Below are 20,771 nucleotides of genomic sequence, written 5' to 3'. Positions count from 1 at the left end.
TTATGAATAATTGTTACATGTTTTGAGTAAAAGCAGCAGTGTAATTAACGGATCTGACTGAGCTCTTTATTTGCTGTTCTCTCACTGATCTCTCTTCATTAAAAATAGCTTAAACAGAAGAACACTGAATGTGGTCCAAGTCTGTTGTGTCTGTGTAAAGGGCATCAGTGTGTGTTCTGTTTGATCAGATGATCGTGACACAACGAAGTCTGTTTCTGTTTTTGTGTCTTTAAAGGAATACTTCACCAAAGAACGAAAACTGTCATTAATTACTCGTTCCAAACCCGCATGACTTTCTTTCTTCTGTGGAACATGTTAGCAGAAGTGATCAGGGGATATCAAACTCCAAAAAGGACAAAAACACCAAATAAACACAGTAAAGTATCATAAAAGTTGTCCAAATGAGACTATATTGAATGCAGGACAATTTAAAATGAACAAGTGGAGACAAAAATAGGATTAAAAATAGTTAGTAATGGTAACCTAAACAGTACTTGAAATATACATTTTTCCCTTATACAGAAATATAAATTTAACCTAAAATCTTTCAAATGGATGTTAAATGTCAGCAACAGCCAATAGGGCTGTATGCTTATGACAAAAGTCATAATTGTCAATTATTTCCATTGATATTGTAATTGCAATTAGTTTCGAATAATAGAATTGACATTAATGTATGTATTTTGTCGGGGCATCTGCATGCCAAATTCTTGGTATGTTGTGCGTTCCTCAGTCAACAATATAAAAAATTGTGGCACCTGTAATTGTAATCTTGATTTGACCTAAAAAACAAGTAAAATAATAATAATAATAATAATAATAATAATAATAATTTCTAAAGCAGAAAGTTTTCCTAATAATGTATGTCCTCATATGTGTACAGCGGGACTAAATTGTGACATTTTAAATAACTCTAAGTTATAGAAAGTCTGATTTTATTTAATCAAATAGTTTATTATGTTTGCAGGAGTGTTGATTATTCATGTTTTTGTGATGTTAATCAGAAATTATCATAATTAATTCTGATTCAAAGTAATGTCCAGCATCATCCAATCACTGTCAATCATGTTAAAATAAAATGATACATTATAAATTCTGAATCTATGTACTGATTATCATTGTCACATGTCTGTCAAACATGTTGAGTGATCCAAACATCATCTGCAGCCTGTAACTGAACTTTTGATCAGATTTTAGGAGTGAATGCACTTAACTGCATAGAGAGCTATAGGATGCTCCCTTGCTCCCTATTTAGTGAATGACTTAACCTCCAGTGTGCTGTCTGTCTGCACTGGTCTCAGAACAGTTTGAAATGCACCTTATTTTCATCCTAACTCCATATAAAGCCTCTGAAACACACATTTATCAGTTTTTAGATGAACACATTTATTCTCAGTGTGATGATGTTCAGTAAATATATAGGAATACATGAACTAATGTTAGTGAATAGAACCGTATTGTGCAGTGATGACAAATAAAATATAACAAAATAAATATTAAAATGAAGTGAAATGACCCACAGATGTGTTAGAGTTGAACGTCTGTTTTTCAACTTTTGTGGGAATAATGTCCCAAAATCCACGTATGTGGACATCATGTTTATCAGCGCATTGAAGAGTGAAAAATGAACAGATTTTTTAAAGCAGCATATCAAATGAAACTAGAGACTCTACTCTTTACACCCAAACAGGTTTCAATGAAAAAACTTGAAGAGATTTCTTACCAGAGGCACTTTTGTTGGCTCTGCGCCCATATAAGCGCTTCAAGGAAATCAACATCATGTTGTTGTGACTCGGTGCGGCAGAAGTTTAACCCTTTATATGACAGTCTAGAGTCTTGTGAACAGTATTCAGTCGGTTTAAATTAAACTATGCGTTGCTTATAGCAAAGCCAAAATACAGTGTCCACGCATGTGTACACGGGGTTGCACAAGGATAAAATAAATGTATGATATGACTACTTTCAAAACTCTGTGTCACACTGGCTGTTTTTAGTTCACCCAGAGCTGTTGAGTGTTTATGTCAAGCCATTTTTATTTGTATAGCGCTTTTCACAACACACATCGTTTCAAAGCAGCTTTACAGAAGATCATGCATTAACAGAAAATGAAACTGTAATATCTATAAAGTCTTAGAGTGATCATTGTGTAGTTTGATTAAATATGATTGTGAATTGTGTATAAAATTAAATTATAACTGTATTTATAACCCCAGTGAGCAAGCTGAAGGTGACTGTGGTAAGGAACACAAAACTCCATAAAATGTTGATTAATGGAGAAAAATAATCTTGAGAGAAACCAGACTCACTGTGGGGGCCAGTTCCCCTCTGACTAACATCATGAATATAATGACAATATTAGTTATTTATGTGCAGTGCAGGTCATGGGTTAAAATAGTAAACTAAGTAAGTGTTAAGGGTCAGTGTTTAAACAGATTTTGTATGAACTGTAAGATTAATGACTAATGTCTTTGAAGTTCATCCTGGATTAACTGCAGAAGTTCACATTGATGCATTGTCCTTTGTTAGTTGGTTGATGAAGGCTTTTGTTGGCAATTAAATGATAGTCTATGTATTCCATTATAAGAGTGTAGTCCATCAATAGACAAAGGTGATGCAGGCAGAGATCAATGAGGTGCATCTCAGTTCAACCGGCAGGTCATTTCGGTGAGGTTCTGTGAGGTCCATCCTAAATCCAAGGTTCAGGCAGTGGCATATGAAGTATTCGACGTCTTACAGTTGGAGTTGGCATCAGTTCATCCTCTGAAGTCCATCGTAACAGACTGAAGTGATGTCTGGCTGGCACCGGCTGCTATTAGTCATCATCACTCAGAGACTCATAGCAGTGGAGTCCGACACCAAGCAGGAACAGAGCTGGATCCAGCCGGTTCTGGTGACCACATGATATAAATCAGGTTGAGACAGGGAAACAAATAGAATAATATTAGCGTAGATGCCATTCTATTTCATGCAGAGTTATAGATCATGATAGATGTTTCTGGTTCTGGCAGACCTAACTAATGCAGCCTAATTGTGAGTTGATGGATAAATTAGGTGTATGTCTGGCTAAATAGATGAGTCTTTAGTCTAGACTTAAACTGAGTGAGTGTGATTTTGATATTCTAGGAACTATTAACAAGCCAGAGTTTTGTGATCGTAATGAACGTGATGGAATATAGCGTGTCAGAATATCACTTAAGTACTGTGGAGCTAGACCATTCAAAGCTTTGTATGCAGTTAACAGAATTGTAAAATTAATATGAAATTTAACAGGTATCCAATGTAACGATGATAAAATGGGGCTAATATGATCATATTTCTTGGTTCTATTCAACACTCTGGCAGCTGCATTTTGAACCAATTGAAGTTTATTTATTGATCTTGCTGGACATCCTCCCAGTAATGCATTACAATAATCTAGTCTTGAGATCATGAACGCATGAATTAGTATTTCGATTGATGATGACGATGATTGGTGATGATGTAACAGTACATCCATCGAGAGACAAATGATATTTTAGCGGCTTATTTTTAGAGGTTTTTGGTCCAATAATTAGTACCTCTGTTTTGTCGGAATTGAGTAGTTGGAAATTTCTGGCCATCCAATCTTTGATTTCATTGATACACTCTGTTAATTTGGAGAATTGTGAAATTTCGTCGGGTTTCAAAGAAATATAAAATTGGGTATCGTCGACATAACAGTGGAAACTTATTCCATGATTCCTGATAATATCTCCCAGGGAAAGCATATATAAGGAGAAAAGCAGAGGCCCTAAAACTGATCCCTGTGGCACTCCATACTTAACTTTTATTTGATTTGACAGTTCCTCATTTATACATACAAAGTAGCGGTCTGATAAATAGGACCTAAACCATGCTAATACAAGTCCACAAATGCCAACATAATTCTCCAGCCTATTCAAGAGAATGTCGTGATCTATGGTGTCGAAGGCAGCACTAAGATCTAAAAGCACCAGAAGAGAAATGCAGTCGTGATCAGATGATAAGAGCAAGTCATTTATAACTCTGATAAGTGCAGTCTCTGTACTGTGATGGGGCCTAAATCCTGACTGAAATTCTTCATATATACTATTTCCCTGTAGAAATGAGCATAATTGTGAGGACCCTACCTTTTCAAGTATTTTCAACATAAACGGTAGATTTGAAATCGGTCTATAATTAGCCAATTCTCCAGGATCAAGCTGTGGCTTCTTAATAATCAGTTTAATAACTGCCATTTTAAAGTTTCTTGGGACATGTCCTAAGGATAGCGAGGAGTTAATAATATTAGGAAGAGGTTCTGAGATTACAGGGAATACCTCTTTTAAGAGCTTAGTTGGTATTGGATCTAACATACATGTTGTGACTTTTGATGTTTCGATAAGTTTTATTAGCTCTTCATGACCTATGACAGTGAAGGATTGAAGCTGCTCGTGAGGAAAATTATGAGACACTGATTTCTGAAGTGCTGTGATAGATGATTGCATAATTCTAATTTTATTTCTAATTATTTCTATTTTATCAGTAAAGAAATTCATGAAGTCATTATTATTGTGCCACAACGGAATATCTGGATCAGTCGAGGCTTTATTCCTAACCAATTTATCCACAGTACTGAATAAACACCTAGGATTGTTTTGGATATTTTCTATGAGTTTGCTATAATATGCTGACCTGGCAGCTTTTATTGCCTGTCAGTAGCTACAGACACTATCCTTCCATGCAACACGAAATACCTCTAATTTTGTATTCTTTCAATCTTGAGCGCATGAGTGTGATCATTGTATCACGGTGCAGGGCTTTTTTTCTTACATTTTCTTCAATCGGGGGGGCGCGACACTATCAAGAGTGCTAGAGAAGGCTGTATTTATATAAAGTTATTTTAGACTTTTTGGCTTACTGAGTGTATGAGATTAATCTGGAAGATTATTAGTGAAGCGATCTTTAGTGGTCGAGTGGTGGTGTTTGTGGGAAGATGCTTTTGTGAGACTTAATTAGTTGCTTGAGTTTTCTGAAATGGAGAACGTCATTTGAAATGATTTGTGTTAGCAATATTTGCTCTGTGCATACAGAGAGAGAGAGAGAGAGAGAGAGTGTAACTGTGGTGTTTTGTGAGCAGATTGTAAATGAAATTCACACAGATGAAAAAGTTTCACGCTTCTCTTCACAAACCCACTACAGAGATGACATGAGAATGCATAAAATTGCATTCATAGTCACACTGACTGACTGAAATACTGCTCTCTGTGTGTGTGTGCATGTTTATACTACATTGTGGGCACCAAATGTCCCCACAAGGATAGTAAAACCTGAGATCACCTACATTGTGGGGACCAGTCAGTGGTCCCCACGAGGGAAATGGCTTATTAAACATACTAAATGATGTTTTATTGAAAATGTAAAAATGCAGAAAGGTTTCTATGAGGGTTAGGTTTAGGGGTAGGGTTAGGGTTAGGGGATAGAAATTATCGTTAGATCTGTATAAAATTCAAAAAATGCATGGAAGTCTATAGAGAGTCCCCACAATGATATAAAAACATAGTGTGTGTGTGAGTGTGTGTGTGAGTGTGTGAGTGTGTGAGTGAGTGTGTGAGTGAGTGAGTGTGTGAGTGAGTGTGTGAGTGTGTGAGTGAGTGTGTGAGTGAGTGTGTGAGTGTGTGAGTGAGTGTGTGAGTGTGTGTATGTGTGTGTGTGTGTGTGAGTGTGTGAGTGAGTGTGTGAGTGAGTGTGTGAGTGAGTGTGTGAGTGAGTGTGTGTGTGAGTGTGTGTGTGAGTGAGTGAGTGTGTTTGTCAGTGTGAGTGTGAGTGTGAGTGTGTGAGAGTGTGTGAGTGAGTGAGTGTGTGTGTGTCTGCGTGTGAGTGAGTGAGTGTGTGAGTGAGTGTGTGAGTGAGTGTGTGAGTGTGTGAGAGTGTATGTGTGAGTGTGTGTATGTGTGAGTGTGTGTATGTGTGAGTGTGTGTATGTGTGAGTGTGTGAGTGAGTGTGTGAGTGTGTGTATGTGTGAGTGTGTGTGTGAGTGAGTGAGTGTGTTTGTCAGTGTGAGTGTGAGTGTGTGAGTGAGTGAGTGTGTGTGAGTGTGTGTGAGTGTGTGAGTGTGTGAGTGTGTGTGAGTGTGTGTGTGAGTGTGTGAGTGTGTGAGTGTGTGAGTGTGTGAGTGAGTGTGTGAGTGAGTGTGTGAGTGAGTGTGTGAGTGAGTGTGTGAGTGAGTGTGTGAGTGAGTGAGTGTGTGAGTGTGTGAGTGTGTGAGTGTGTGAGTGTGTGAGTGAGTGTGTGAGTGTGTGAGTGTGTGAGTGTGTGAGTGTGTGAGTGTGTGAGTGTGTGAGTGAGTGAGTGAGTGAGTGAGTGAGTGTGTGTGTGTGTGTGTGAGTGAGTGAGTGAGTGTGTGTCGTCAGTGATTCAGTGGAGGAACAGAGACAAAATCCATGACAGTGTGTTTACTGGCTGAAGTCAAAACAGTCCACCGTATGGGAAGTATGTTATTTATTTATTTTTCACCCATTTTTATTGTCAGTCTAATTAGAAAATCGTTAGTTTGATCACTTAGATAAGTAATCTAATCTCTAAACACTGTGTCAGTCTGATATACTCAGTCATTTTTATTTGAATTATCAGACTCTCACTGTATTGGTGGCAGTTCAGTTAGATTTCATACATTGTTCAGGACTGTATTTGGACTGATCATTAAGGTCTTAATATAGCTGTGTTTAATAGGATCACTGCAGGCCTGTGATGTCACAGAAAGCAGAGGATTGTGGGTATATACAGGCCAACAGACAGGAGATAACAGGATTAAAGCCCTTGATGATGTTTAAGAGGAATAATGTTCACCATATGGACGTACAGTCAGCAAAAAACACATGCACTGTACACTTTATTGTGTTTAATTGTTAGCTTTGCATCTCCTTGACTGCTAAATTTAATTTAGAAGAATTCAAGTTTCGCATTACTCTCATATTATTATAAGAGTATTGAATGCTATATTTAAGATTTATGCATTTCTATTTCAAAAAAACCCCATCAAATTGAAATCAAATTTTTAACTAAATCAAATTAATAAAACTTTAGTTTAAAAATAAAAAAGTGGTTTAAGATTACTTAATTCAATTTGAAAATTGTAAAATTATTATTTAAAAAAAGAAAAAGAAAAGAGATATAAAATAAGCCTCACCTGTTTGAAATCAATAAATGACAGTCAAACGCAGTGGACATGAGATATATTAACTAGCAGTGGACATGAGTTATATTAACTAGCAGTGGACATGAGTTATATTAACTAGCAGTGGACATGAGTTATATTAACTAGCAGTGGACATGAGTTATATTAACTAGCAGTGGACACGAGATTAACTAGCAGTGGACACGAGTTATATTAACTAGCAGTGGACACGAGTTATATTAACTAGCAGTGGACACGAGTTATATTAACTAGCAGTGGACACGAGTTATATTAACTAGCAGTGGACATGAGTTATATTAACTAGCAGTGGACATGAGATATATTAACTAGCAGTGGACATGAGTTATATTAACTAGCAGTGGACATGAGATATATTAACTAGCAGTGGACATGAGATATATTAACTAGCAGTGGACATGAGTTATATTAACTAGCAGTGGACATGAGATATATTAACTAGCAGTGGACATGAGTTATATTAACTAGCAGTGGACATGAGTTATATTAACTAGCAGTGGACATGAGTTATATTAACTAGCAGTGGACATGAGTTATATTAACTAGCAGTGGACATGAGATATATTAACTAGCAGTGGACATGAGATATATTAACTAGCAGTGGACATGAGATATATTAACTAGCAGTGGACATGAGTTATATTAACTAGCAGTGGACATGAGATATATTAACTAGCAGTGGACATGATATACAGGTGCATCTCAATAAATTAGAATGTCGTGGAAAAGTTCATTTATTTCAGTAATTCAACTCACATTGTGAAACTCGTGTATTAAATAAATTCAATGCACACAGACTGAAGTAGTTTAAGTCTTTGGTTCTTTTAATTGTGATGATTTTGGCTCACATTTAACAAAAACCCACCAATTCACTATCTCAACAAATTAGAATACATCATAAGACCAATAAAAAAAAACATTTTTAGTGAATTGTTGGCCTTCTGGAAAGTATGTTCGTTTACTGTATATGTACTCAATACTTGGTAGGGGCTCCTTTTGCTTTAATTACTGCCTCAATTCGGCGTGGCATGGAGGTGATCATTTTGTGGCACTGCTGAGGTGGTATGGAAGCCCAGGTTTCTTTGACAGTGGCCTTCAGCTCATCTGCATTTTTTGGTCTCTTGTTTCTCATTTTCCTCTTGACAATACCCCATAGATTCTCTATGGGGTTCAGGTCTGGTGAGTTTGCTGGCCAGTCAAGCACACCAACACCATGGTCATTTAACCAACTTTTGGTGCTTTTGGCAGTGTGGGCAGGTGCCAAATCCTGCTGGAAAATGAAATCAGCATCTTTAAAAAGCTGGTCAGCAGAAGGAAGCATGAAGTGCTCCAAAATTCCTTGGTAAACGGGTGCAGTGACTTTGGTTTTCAAAAAACACAATGGACCAACACCAGCAGATGACATTGCACCCCAAATCATCACAGACTGTGGAAACTTAACACTGGACTTCAAGCAACTTGGGCTATGAGCTTCTCCACCCTTCCTCCAGACTCTAGGACCTTGGTTTCCAAATGAAATACAAAACTTGCTCTCATCTGAAAAGAGGACTTTGGACCACTGGGCAACAGTCCAGTTCTTCTTCTCCTTAGCCCAGGTAAGACGCCTCTGACGTTGTCTGTGGTTCAGGAGTGGCTTAACAAGAGGAATACGACAACTGTAGCCAAATTCCTTGACATGTCTGTGTGTGGTGGCTCTTGATGCCTTGACCCCAGCCTCAGTCCATTCCTTGTGAAGTTCACCCAAATTCTTGAATCAATTTTGCTTGACAATCCTCATAAGGCTGCGGTTCTCTCGGTTGGTTGTGCATCTTTTTCTTCCACACTTTTTCCTTCCACTCAACTTTCTGTTAACATGCTCGGATACAGCACTCTGTGAACAGCCAGCTTCTTTGGCAATGAATGTTTGTGGCTTACCCTCCTTGTGAAGGGTGTCAATGATTGTCTTCTGGACAACTGTCAGATCAGCAGTCTTCCCCATGATTGTGTAGCCTAGTGAACCAAACTGAGAGACCATTTTGAAGGCTCAGGAAACCTTTGCAGGTGTTTTGAGTTGATTAGCTGATTGGCACGTCACCATATTCTAATTTTTTGAGATAGTGAATTGGTGGGTTTTTGTTAAATGTGAGCCAAAATCATCACAATTAAAAGAACCAAAGACTTAAACTACTTCAGTCTGTGTGCATTGAATTTATTTAATACACGAGTTTCACAATTTGAGTTGAATTACTGAAATAAATGAACTTTTCCACGACATTCTAATTTATTGAGATGCACCTGTATATTAACTAGCAGTGGACATGAGATATATTAATTGCAGTGGACAAGAGTTATATTAACTAGCAGTGGACATGAGTTATATTAACTAGCAGTGGACATGAGATATATTAACTAGCAGTGGACATGAGATATATTAACTAGCAGTGGACAAGAGTTATATTAACTAGCAGTGGACAAGAGTTATATTAACTAGCAGTGGACAAGAGTTATATTAACTAGCAGTGGACATGAGATATATTAACTAGCAGTGGACATGAGATATATTAACTAGCAGTGGACATGAGTTATATTAACTAGCAGTGAACATGAGATATATTAACTAGCAGTGAACATGAGCTACATTAACTAGCAGTGAACATGAGATATATTAACTAGCAGTGGACATGAGATATATTAACTAGCAGTGGACAAGAGTTATATTAACTAGCAGTGGACAAGAGTTATATTAACTACCAGTGGACATGAGATATATTAACTAGCAGTGGACGTGAGTTATATTAACTAGCAGTGGACGTGAGTTATATTAACTAGCAGTGGACGTGAGTTATATTAACTACCAGTGGACATGAGATATATTAACTAGCAGTGGACAAGAGTTATATTAACTAGCAGTGGACAAGAGTTATATTAACTAGCAGTGGACATGAGATATATTAACTAGCAGTGGACATGAGATATATTAACTAGCAGTGGACATGAGTTATATTAACTAGCAGTGGACATGAGATATATTAACTAGCAGTGGACATGAGATATATTAACTAGCAGTGGACAAGAGTTATATTAACTAGCAGTGGACATGAGATATATTAACTAGCAGTGGACATGAGATATATTAACTAGCAGTGGACATGAGTTATATTAACTAGCAGTGGACATGAGTTATATTAACTAGCAGTGGACATGAGTTATATTAACTAGCAGTGGACATGAGATATATTAACTAGCAGTGGACATGAGATATATTAACTAGCAGTGGACATGAGTTATATTAACTAGCAATGAGATATATTAACTAGCAGTGGACAAGAGTTATATTAACTAGCAGTGGACATGAGATATATTAACTAGCAGTGGACATGAGTTATATTAACTAGCAGTGGACATGAGATATATTAACTAGCAGTGGACATGAGTTATATTAACTAGCAATGAGATATATTAACTAGCAGTGGACATGAGTTAGTCGAGTGTGAAACATGGAACTGAACGTCTCTGGCTAATAATTCATCAGACAAATGAGCTTTTACTCCATTAGACATTTGATAGTCAAAGCTGACGACATCGGGGTCCAAGAGATCATTATTACTTTTTTTTTACTTTTATTTTATTATATATATATATATATATATATATATATGCATGTACATATATATATGTATTTTATTATTATTATTTTATTTTAAAAAAAATATTTTATAACTATTTAAAAGACCTTCCAATTCAGAACAAAACAGATGAGGAAGTTTTATGATGAACTTTTCAAACAGCCGCTCCAGTCCCAGCATGCTTTGCTCTGTGGTGGATAATCACAGACCTGTGTGAGTTTTTAAATCTCTTGATAAATCCTCTTAAAGATTCCACAGTGACAGGAAACGGCCACTGAACTCTCTTTCTCTGGCTAATGGAGCATCACACATACATTAACAGGTAACTGACATTCATCTTTTAATACATGTTTCAGTTGAGAAGAGATCAGACAGCAGATGCTGGTGTGTGTGTGTGTGTGGTTGTATTTGCAGTAAGATTCATCAGTCACTAAGCGGGTGGTAAATGATTCCTGAATATTGTGTTTGTTTTTATGAATCACTGGGTTTGATATGGCTCATACAGTTCCTTATACAACAGTTTTACAGTTTACTGTCGGAAAAGGAATCTTGTGTTTGCTGAATGTGAAGCAGCTTTAGTGTTTGAAGTGTATTAGTTCATTCAGTCTCTCTCTTCTGTCAGACTGAACAGAAGTGACGCTGTTGTCATCATTGTAGTTTGTAGGTGTGACTGTATTGAGTTAAACAGTTACAGCACTGACCTACACAATACAATACATTTGTTTGTCTTTGGATGAAGTATTACATTCTCTCTCTTTGATGTTTTTATAGGAGTGTGTGTGGACTGTTATAACACTGGTATTTGGTTAGGAAAATGATTCTGACCAATAATCAATAAAGAACAAATAAATCAACAGCAGTCCTCTGGATGTTTAATAGGATGCTGTGTGTCTCTGTCTCTCCTCAGAAGTTCACTGTCTGTGTGAAAGTGTGTCCTCTGTACAGGCATCACTTTGTTTTAAAAAGTAGTGGGGACAGTTTGGGGGCGTCACAATGTGGCGAAGCTCATGAATATTAATTAGGTTATGCGCAGATGTCAAATAATCTTTGCTGTTTTGATAAATAGTCATTCTTCATGACCAAATCAAGCACTAATAATATGATCATAAATAATATGATAACTTAATCTGTACATCTAACAGGATTTTAATAGGATAAATACATGGTTCAGTAAGATTTTGCTAGAACTGTCTGATTGACCGATTGGTATCATGTTAAAGTTATTGCCTTTAGAACAATGTGATCCGGATTCATATCCACCCTTACATATCCTTTAATTTAATAAATGAAGATTGCAAATGAGCACTCATTATAACATCGAAAATAACAAACTCCAGCGATGGGTCGGCACTTACAGTTGAAGTCAGAAGTTTACATACACTTGGGTTGGAGTCATTAAAACGTATTTTTTAACCATTCCACAGATTTAATATTAGAAACTATAGTTTTGGCAAGTCGTTTAGGACATCTACTTTGTGCATGACACGAGTAATATTTCCAGCAATTGTTTACAGACAGATTGTTTCACTTTTAATTGACTATATCACAATTACAGTGTGACAGATGTTTACATACACTAAGTTAACTGTGCCTTTAAGCAGCTTGGAAAATTCCAGAAAATGATGTCAAGCCTTTAGACAATTAGCCAGTTAGCTTCTGATAGGAGGTGTACTGAATTGGAGGTGTACCTGTGGATGTATTTTAAGGCCTACCTTCAAACTCAGTGCCTCTTTGCTAGACATCATGGGAAAATCAAAAGAACTGTGGACCTCCACAAGTCTGGTTCATCCTTGAGAGCAATTTCCAAACACCTGAAGGTACCACGTTCATCTGTACAAACAATAGTACGCAAGTATAAACACCATGTGACCACACAGCCATCATACCGCTCAGGAAGGAGACACATTCTGTCTCCTAGAGATGAACGTAGTTTGGTGGGAAAAGTGCAAATCAATCCCAGAACAACAGCAAAGGACCTTGCGAAGATGCTGGAGTAAACAGGTAGACAAGTATCTATATCCACAGTAAAACGAGTCCTGTATCGACATAACCTGAAAGGCTGCTCAGCAAGGAAGAAGCCACTGCTCCAAAACCACCATAAAAAAGCCAGACTACAGTTTGCAAGTGCACATGGGGACAAAGATCTAACTTTTTGGAGAAATGTCCTCTGGTCTGATGAAACAAAAATTGAACTGTTTGGCCATAATGACCATCTTTATGTTTGGAGGAAAAAGGGTGAGGCTTGCAAGCCGAAGAACACCATCCCAACTGTGAAGCATGGGGGTGGCAGCATCATGTTGTGGGGGTGCTTTGCTGCAGGAGGGACTGGTGCACTTCACAAAATAGATGGCATCATGAGGAAGGAAAATTATATGGATATATTGTAGCAACATCTCAAGACATCAGCCAGGAAGTTAAAGCTCGGTCGCAAATGGGTCTTCCAAATGGACAATGACCCCAAGCATACCTCCAAAGTTGTGGCAAAATGGCTTAAGGACAACAAAGTCAAGGTATTGGAGTGTCCATCACAAAGCCCTGACCTCAATCTGATAGAAAGTTTGTGGGCAGAACTGAAAAAGCATGTGCGAGCAAGGAGGCCTACAAACCTGACTCAGTTACACCAGTTCTGTCTGGAGGAATGGGACAAAATTCCAGCAACTTATTGTGAGAAGCTTGTGGAAGGATACCCAAAACATTTGACCCAAGTTAAACAATTTAAAGGCAATGCTCCCAAATACTAACAAAGTGTATGTAAACTTCTGACCCACTGGGAATGTGATGAAAGAAATAAAAGCTGAAATAAATCATTCTCTCTACTATTATTCTGACATTTCACATTCTTAAAATAAAGTAGTGATCCTAACTGACCTAAGATAGGGAATGTTTTCTACGATTAAATGTCAGGAATTGTGAAAAACTGAGTTTAAATGTGTTTGGCTAAGGTGTATGTACACTTCTGACTTCAGTTGTATTATAACACACAAGCAAAATTGAAACTCCTGCTCAGGAACTGGATATGTTTTAAAAACATTGTTTTTATGCTTTAGTCACTAGGGCTGTGAACAGGGATGAGAAACAAAATTCTACCAAAATTCATATTATATTAGAATTTTAAAGACATTGTTTTAGATGGGGGGAAATCTAAAAGACATCTAATTTTTTTTGGGATGCACCGATATGGAGTTTCTGGGCCGATACGATAATTCACAGCTCACTGTGGTCGATTCCGATAACCAATATTTAAAAAAAGTTTTCATGTTTTATCCTTTATCCTGGAACTACTAGCTAATTCATTAAAAGCATCTCATTTAAAAAATGTGTCATGTTATTTCATTTTGAGGATGTAACATGAACCAGAAATGAGCCTATATTACAGGTAAATTCTGATTTGAATGACAATTAAACACTTGCATAAATTGTATGTTCCCATTTATATGAGTGTAATCAGTGAGAGAGAATAATGAACTTGAAACAGCTCTGGGGGGGCGTTCACTCCAAATTCAGATGAGCTTTATTGGCATGATAAAAGTTACATGGACCGTCATGTATTTGCAAGGATTAAAACTTGAACAGATGAACAAGTATTACAATAATTAGGGCTGCAACTAACAATTATTTTGATAACTTATAACTAGGAATGTTATTAAATGTCGATATATCGATTATTGATCAGCACATTATTTTACCCATGATCTTGCCATTGCTTTAAACTACAGGTTTTGCGTTCAGTTGAGTTGTAAATAATGTTGCACATAATTGTAGTCACTGATTGTTTGTATCCTGTGATGATTGACTGTGTGAGAATAAACTCTCACTGGTGCTGTTTACATTGAGCTTAATAATTCAATCATCTCACAGGTAAAGTTACTGTAGTATGAGCTGCACTACATGATATCTGACGTCTGACACACACGATCTGGACCGGTCTAACTCTCTCAGTCAGACTCGGTATTCAATCATTTAGATTAACCTGCTAATTATAGTCCTGCTGATCATTAACCAGCAGCAGTGTTTGTACTACAGACATGAATGACACTTCATATCATGAGAAGAGCTGTTACTTTCAACTGAAAAAAGCCCATAGACTTACATTGAAGGAGGGACTCCAGTCATATCTAGAAAGCAGAATTTCTCATAGCAACACCTCAGCAACCACCCATAACATATAAGTATCATGGTGGCAAGTTTTGCACTGGCTCACATTTTCTCGCATATTAAACTGTATTAGTTGCGCTGTGTCTCGCCTTTTTTAGTGCAAGAATGTGATCGATCTGAAGTCATCTTCAGTGCTTGGCACAAATCCAAAATTCGAATACACAGTTTTAGCATTCGAATGTGCATTTTTTTTTTTTTTTTTCTTGAATTCGACGAATAGTTGACATTTTAATTTGAATTTGAGAGCCCTATTATCTGCTAGCTGGACCAATTATCAGCGCGGCTCATTGGCAGCGCGAGAGCATAGCAGGTGCGTTTTTATTCGCAGACCTGTCTCGAGCTCTCAAACGCACACTGCTGATCATTATAATGCTGCGAGAAATAGAAGCACGGCAGGAGTCGTGGAGCACGTTTCGGCACAGAATTATCAGGTTTCTGAAACCTCTGAGTTTACTAACTGTATTAACTATAGTACTTTAGACTGGAATACATTCATAATCAGGGTTATGAGGGTTAATTTTGAAATGTATTCCACTACAGATTACAGAATACATGCTGTAAAATGTAATTTGTAACATAATCCATTAGATTACTTAAAGTCAGTAACGTATTCTAAATACTTTAGATTTGGCAGCGCGAGGGCAAATACTTTAGATAACTTCTTCAGCATTGGCATTTTCCCGCTTGTTTTGACTATAAAAATCTCCCAGTACAGTGAGACAAAATACACACGTTAATAATGCATTCTCTGAAAAAAGCCTAATATATAATAATATAATAATAAGGGTCTGGGTATCTCAGCGAGTATTGACGCTGACTATCACCCCTGGAGTCGTGAGTTTGAATCCAGGGTGTACTGAGTGACTCCAGCCAGGTCTCCTAAGCAACCAAATTGGCCCGGTTGCTAGGGAGGGTAGAGTCACATGGGGTAACCTCCTCGTGGTCGTGATTAGTGGTTCTCGCTCTCAATGGGGCGTGTGGTAAGTTGTGTGTGGATCGTGGAGAGTAGCATGAGCCTCCACATGCTGTGAGTCTCCACTGTGTCATGCACAACGAGTCACGTGATAAGATGCACGGATTGACGGTCTCAGACACGGAGGCAACTGAGACTTGTCCTCCACCACCCGGATTGAGTAACCGCGCCACCACGAGGACCTACTAAGTAGTGGGAATTGGCATTCCAACATTGGGGAGGAAAAAATAAAATAATAATAATATAATAATAAAGCAAATTGATCTTGTTTTATGGATTATTAGATATTTTATGATAAAACAAAAAGTTATGATCTAATATGGATTTTCTTGATGAACAGGTGCATGTAAAATAGCTAGAAATGGCATTTTAGCTCAGCATAAAGCTGAATGTTCACATGACAATTTACACAAGGTTTATTTATTTTGCTCCAAACGTACTTCAAACATACTTCTCTGTCTGCTTATATGAATGTAACACATCATAATAAAGTGTTTCACCGCTGTTTAAACGCTCTTTGGATCACATCATTTATATGGATACATGTGTTTTAACTGAATAACTAAATATAAAATGAAACAAATGAAAAGTAAATTAGTTTAATGTAAATCTCTTCAGTAATCAAAATACTTTTTGAATGTAACTGTATTCTAATTACCAGTGATTTAAATTGTAACTGTAATGGAATACAGTTACTTATATTTAGTATTTTAAATACGTAATCCCATTACATGTTCCATTACTCCCCATCCCTGCTCATAATATATATTATATTACTGCTATAGCTCTATTAAATTAATTTATAATAGGCAACATTTGGGGAGTGAGGGCATATCATTTATTTTTGTTACAACTGTGGCAGTTTATAAATTGTTTATATGTTTTATTTATAGTTTTTAAATGTGTTTAGGGTGCTGTTTTTCATTACAGAAATGCCATTGTTTGTTTTTTAGAAATCATGTTTCATCCGAACATGAAAGTGAAGATCCATGCTTACATGTGGTTACAAATATCACTGTTCAAACTATCAAAACAAACGACGTTAGATCTTCATATGGGCAAATGCTAGTTATCCTGTGTAAAATCTGTTCTTTTCTAATGCTCTTTGATTGTACACTCCAAAAATAATTTCAAGATTTATGCATTTCAATTTCATAACAATCATATTAAATAGTCATCTTTAATAAAATAAAACAACTGAAGTTTTATGCATTTAATTGAGTTAAAAATGATTAGTTGTTGAAGATTATATGTAACACTGTTTATATAGTTTGGGCATTCGGAAATGAAGCTGACATCATTACACCTGTAATCGTGCATATTTTAGATGATATTATTGCTCGTGTTGAAAACAATGTGAAATAGTGAATACACACTGGCTTAAAACAAACACTTGAGCGTTGTGAATGGTTTTGAAGGGCTTTCTTCCGCTCCAGTTGACACTTATCATGAGTGTGGTTGGTTCTCTGTATGATCTGTGCGTTGCCTTTACAGCTGGGGTTTCGCTTACTGCCCCCTGCTGAAAACAGGTGGAACTTCAAACTTGAATTGCTCCGATGGTTGGAATATTTCTTATTATGGTCTTGTTGCGTACATTTCTTTGACTCGTTATTTTTTATATAACTAAACGCATTGAATTAACACGTTAAGTCGACAGCACTAATTATATTATATTATGCAAACAGATGATTATTTAACAGTTGCGACAGGTTTAGCTGTGTGTGTGTTTGATTGACAGCTCTCTCTCTCTCTCTCTCTCCGTCTCTCCTGATTTGTATGTTTAATTAGCCATAATTGAGTTCAGTCTTATGACACTGAAGTACATGAGCTTGAACTGCAGCACACAGTGACCGTTACCACAGAGACTGGGACTATTATGGGATGTTCTGACCCTCATTTCTGCTGTACAGTGTGATACTCAAACAAACATGTGAACATTTTAGGCTTTTTGGCCGTTAGATTGCCGTCTGAGAAAAAACCGCGGTTAACCTGTTTTATGATTATTTGCAAATCTTCTTATTTTAAATATATTTCAAGAGCATTTGCTGAAACCAAGCTGCCAAAACGACTCATTTCTCTTCTTCCTCCACATTGTGATGTCACACCAATTTAGACATTTGCATCTGACCGCCTCCACAACAACACATCAACGCCTACTTTACCTTTAATCACTACCGAGATGGCAAGAAGAGAGAGCAGGTCAATCAAGAGCAGAGAGCCAATCAGAAAAGTGGGCGTGTACTGTCAAGGAGAAGCATTTTCTGACAGAGGGTCAGAATGAGGATTATGTTTAACAAATATATGACTGTTTTTATGCAAAAAAACTTTACTAATATTATAAGCGTAATAAAATGGCATGTCATGACCCCTCTAAGTAATGAGGATGATTTAAGACGCATCTCGCTGATAGATTGCATCTCTCATTTTATCTCTTTAAAAGCACCATAGCTACAAATATTCAAATCACTAGTTTGTTGTTGGACGACTCGTTAAACAACCTGTCCCATTTGTAGGATGTGTACCTTAATATGACGTCTTTCTGTATGTTTTACATGCGTCGTCTTCACTAACCCTCAGTCATTTAAATGTTCCCAAACAGCTGATTTAAGGCACATTTTTTGGTGGGTATGAGTCTGGTAGATACAATTCCTGGGTTATATTTAGAAGTTCATGTTTAGCCCCAGTTTCACGTGAATTAAGTTCACGTTCAGTCCATGATATCAGTTTTCTTGCATTGTCAGGTTTTTATAATGATTTTTGATTTCCATATTGATGTAAATGCACTCTGTGATAAATGTCATTAGAATGTATCACAAGTGGATTTATTTTCCTTCAGATCAGAGAGTGTTTGATTATTGTATATTTATCATGTATTGCAGTACTGGTGTGTTCACTGTGTTTTTATTGTGTTGCAGTTTGTAATTGTGTGTATGAACAACCCAAAGTCCAGACATGAACGGATTCACAGAACTCACCTCACCGTCCACACAGATCAAGTGAGTCATCAATATCATCAATCACAAAATATTCAAATAATACAAATATTCAGTCACTAATGTCAATATATACTCATTTATGAAAGTATAATCTGTGATTTCATCTGATATTCTGGTTACATTCTGAATCTGATATTCACTGTAATGTGTAACAGGCTTCATTTGGAGTTTTATGTGTGTGAAGTTTTATTAATGTTTCCTCTGTGTCTATTGAACATTTATTATTGATCTTTCTCACAATTAGTGTGACAACAGTGAAACAGATTAAGTGTCCACTTTTAGTCATTAACACACACACACACAGTCTCACAAACACACACACACACACACACAGTCTCACAAACACACACAAACACACTATCTCACACTCACACACACATACATACACACTCACCAGATACACACACTCACACACTCTCTCACACACACACACACATCACAAACACACACGAACACACTATCTCACACACACTCACCAGATACACACACACACTCACAAACACACACAGTCTCACACAAGCACACACACACACTCACACACACACACATACACACACACACTCACACTCACCAGATACACACACACAGTCTCACACAAACACGCACACACACACATACACACACACACACACACACACACTCACCAGATACACACACAGTCTCACACAAACACGCACACACTCACACACACACATATACACGCACACTCTCTCACACGCGCACACACACACTGTCACACAAACACACACACAGTCTCACACAAACACACGCACACTCTAACACACACACTCTAACACACACACTCTCACACGCACATACACACGCACACTCTCTCACGCACATACGCACACTCTCACATGCACACACTCTAACAGGCACACTCAAACGCACACACGTACACATACACACGCACACACTCGCACACACTCACACACACACACGCACACTCACACACACACTCACACACATACACTCACGCACACACACTCACTCACACACACACACACACACACACACACATACACATAGTGAGTCTCAGAAAAGACTGAGTTCTGATCAGTGTTCATTATGATTTTTAACCCTTTAAGCTCAGATGGACTCACGAGAAAAACATTTTTTTTTGTCAAAATATTGACAACCACAGTCTTGACCAACACAAAATAGGTAATAATAATAATAATAATCCATTTTATTTATCAGCGCCTTTCACAGCACTCAAGGACACCTTACAGAATAAAAAGCATCAATTAAGCATTTAGGTATCGTTAAAATACAGAGAACAACAAATCATACAATTAGTCCTGGATAAGTTCAATAAAAACAAAGTAACCTAAACACATGTATATTAATTATTTAGTGAGTAGGCTAATTTGAACAGATATGTTTTTATCTGAGATTTAAACCTTGAGAAGGAATCCAATTGACGGATATCAATTATCAGGTATCGTTTGAAAGTTTAGAAGCTCTACTTGCCAATGCATGTAGACATTATGACCAAAACTGAACAAGTGCTTTGACATTTGCAGACAAATCAGACGTTTTGATAATTTATTAATACATTTGCACCGTACATATTATTGCAATCAGTAAAAACATCAAACTGATCAAATAGTCATGTGTCATATGTTGTTGGAAAGATCTCAAAGAGTAGAATACAACCAGCCTATTTGTTTTACTCACAGACAAAACATATAGTGAGTAATAGCTAAGTATATGTCTTTGACAATTATGTTAGTGTTGCTTATAAGTGAAAACGAGGCATATAACTTCATGGAAAATAAACGGAATATAAAATATCACACACCATTACTCAGGAGATGATTATCTTTCAAACGAGTCCACACACAAG

The 20,771-nt window shown here is 37.0% G+C and overlaps 1 protein-coding gene across 13 annotated transcripts in view; it reads left to right on the top strand.

The window, feature by feature from the left end:
- LOC127435176 (epidermal growth factor receptor kinase substrate 8-like) overlaps positions 1 to 20,771 on the top strand; it is a 98,567-nt gene that overhangs the window by 42,550 nt on the left and 35,246 nt on the right. For 11 of the 13 annotated variants that reach the window (XR_007896139.1, XM_051688421.1, XM_051688431.1 and 8 more), the window contains exon 2: positions 18,842 to 18,922. Coding sequence is in view for 12 of the 13 variants with exons in the window: in XM_051688421.1 (XP_051544381.1) it covers positions 18,879 to 18,922 (44 nt within the window). In the remaining variant the exon portion in view is untranslated. Of the gene's footprint in view, positions 1 to 11,087; positions 11,121 to 18,841; positions 18,923 to 20,771 lie in introns of those variants that run through there. The other 2 variants (XM_051688422.1, XM_051688430.1) reach the window with 2 other exon arrangements.

Source organism: Myxocyprinus asiaticus, chromosome 45 (assembly GCF_019703515.2).
Source record: "Myxocyprinus asiaticus isolate MX2 ecotype Aquarium Trade chromosome 45, UBuf_Myxa_2, whole genome shotgun sequence".
NCBI lineage: Eukaryota > Metazoa > Chordata > Actinopteri > Cypriniformes > Catostomidae > Myxocyprinus > Myxocyprinus asiaticus.
The sequence above is the reverse complement of the archived record's forward strand: the minus strand, read 5'-3'. Positions and strand labels throughout refer to the sequence as shown.